The sequence below is a fragment of the Cupressus sempervirens genome, chromosome 9 (assembly GCF_028749045.1).
Source record: "Cupressus sempervirens isolate cs-2001-9-10 chromosome 9, ASM2874904v1, whole genome shotgun sequence".
In the NCBI taxonomy this organism is placed as follows: Eukaryota; Viridiplantae; Streptophyta; class Pinopsida; order Cupressales; family Cupressaceae; genus Cupressus; species Cupressus sempervirens.
In genome coordinates this window covers 119233447-119235399 of record NC_143126.1, presented here as the reverse complement: position 1 = coordinate 119235399, position 1953 = coordinate 119233447, and the positions used below count along the sequence as shown (strand labels likewise).

Here is a 1953-nt window from a genome sequence, read left to right as displayed (position 1 = left end):
TGAGTTTAATTATTATATTAGATAAATTAAGAAAAAATGGAATAGAACAACATATGCAAATATGACATGTGTTGCTACAAATGTATTTTAACAGAAGATATATCAGCATAAAACTGTAAACATGAAACACTAGAAAAGAACTTGGTTCTATATACATTCTGTGTTCATATAGATAAGGTAAGGTGGTATCACTGGTTTTGCATACTTTCAACACTTTTTTTTCCAAATTTGAAAGCACAGTGATTTTTTTCTATTTTTTTTTTGTTGTTTTTGACTGCAAACTATACAGATCATGAAGATCAAATGCTGAAATTTTCAGAAATGTTTTCAATTTTTTGAAAATTGGTCAACTATAAATTTTTTAAGAAGGATAGCCATGTCCTACTTCAAAAAAAAACTAATGAATCTTGCTAAACTAATGAATCTCACTCTTTTTGACAGTAGATCAATGCTCCAAAGTGATAATTAACAAACATTCACTGCTAAAAGATTTTTAGTGCAAGTATAATTTAACATAACATTTCTAGTTCTGCAGTCTTTAGTACACCAGCAGGCGGCAATTCTTTTGAATCAAACCAGTTACAAACAATGTCTGCAATTTACAGACTGATCACGTCCTCCATTATACATTATAGAAGGTGCATATATCTCTGATCTACAATCGTATTGTGCTTAATAATTACAAGGGCCGAGAAACAGGTAGAAATACTTCAAACAACTTGTTGTGCTGCAAAAGATAATACATAATACATTATAAACAATAAATCCCTTATATGTGATCTTGTAACCCTAATATTCTGTGTAGGCCTTTACCTGAAATCAAACTTTTTGGGTGGCGAGGCATTGAAGAGCAAATTCAGCTCAAGGGGACTGATGTAGAAAAACCCATCAGATCTTTTGCATTTCTTTTGTACTGTTCTGTGTTTCCTTGGAGCTGCTGGGCAGGAAATTTTTTTAGGTATTTGATATATCTCAGACTTGGGAGTCTCACACCCTTCATTATCATTACAATTATCATGATGCTCATTATCTTCAAAACTTGTTCTTGAGAGATCCAAATCCGGCATGGTATCTTTTCTAGACAATATTCTGTGCTTAGATGTATGACGATCGGTAATAATTGGTTTCAAAGGAGGAAGAAATCCTATGTCGTCATTGTCCTCCACTGCCTTTCTCTTATTTGCTGTTTCTGGTGCTACTGAGACTCGATCCTTGCACATATCAGAATGCTGAAACTTCTCCATTGTCATTTTTGCTCCTCCTTAGATGGGTGCTCTGGAATTCAGTTTTTTTGTGGGTTTGGAATATGATATGGAGAGAAAGCTTGAAATGGCTGGAGCAGAATGAGAGGAGGGAAAATATCATTGAAAGAACGTTTGGTGGTCAGTCATGATATTTGTTGTTGTGGGCCATATTCTCTTATGATAAATCCAATTTAATCGTAGAAGAAACATATTTCTCCCTAGTCAATCCCCTCCAAAACCCTTCTTTGGGAAAGGAATCTCCCTTTAAATAAAGTGATATAAGTACCCCCCAACACACCATGAGCATAATTTGCATTGCAAGAAAGAGATTTCAGAAAATGCAGCTGCTATCATTGTCATGGAGTACATGTCGAGAGATTGGTTACATGTAGGCCCTTCATAATACACTTTACGGCATTGTATTTATCTAGGTTCAGTTCAAGTTCCAAGTGGATTTTATCACAAGTTTTTGGTTTTTGGTGTGACATTATTATTTATAAAGAAGAGAGATAATGTTTTTAAGGTTGGATTTGGTTGAGGAATGAGTAGTAGATTTGAAAAGTTATAGTTAAATTATATTAAATAATATATTGGTAGGGAGATTGTATGTGTTATATGGGAGAAATTCATTATTTGTTCATCGTCAAGTTATCTATCTTCTTCATTCTTCTTTAATCTGGAGCAGATTTAAACTAGAATCTGTAGAAAA

General features: G+C 33.5%; 1 protein-coding gene across 1 annotated transcript; it reads right to left on the bottom strand.

The window, feature by feature from the left end:
• Positions 1 to 490: 490 nt before the first annotated feature.
• LOC149537825 (uncharacterized) lies at positions 491 to 1451 on the bottom strand. Its single transcript, XM_089799208.1, has 2 exons — positions 814 to 1451; positions 491 to 727 (listed from the first exon to the last, which is right to left on the bottom strand). Exons 1-2 carry the CDS (start codon positions 1248 to 1250, stop codon positions 673 to 675), a joined length of 492 nt encoding a protein of 163 aa, XP_089655334.1. The 5' UTR covers positions 1251 to 1451; the 3' UTR covers positions 491 to 672.
• Between the last annotated feature and the right edge of the window lie 502 nt (positions 1452 to 1953).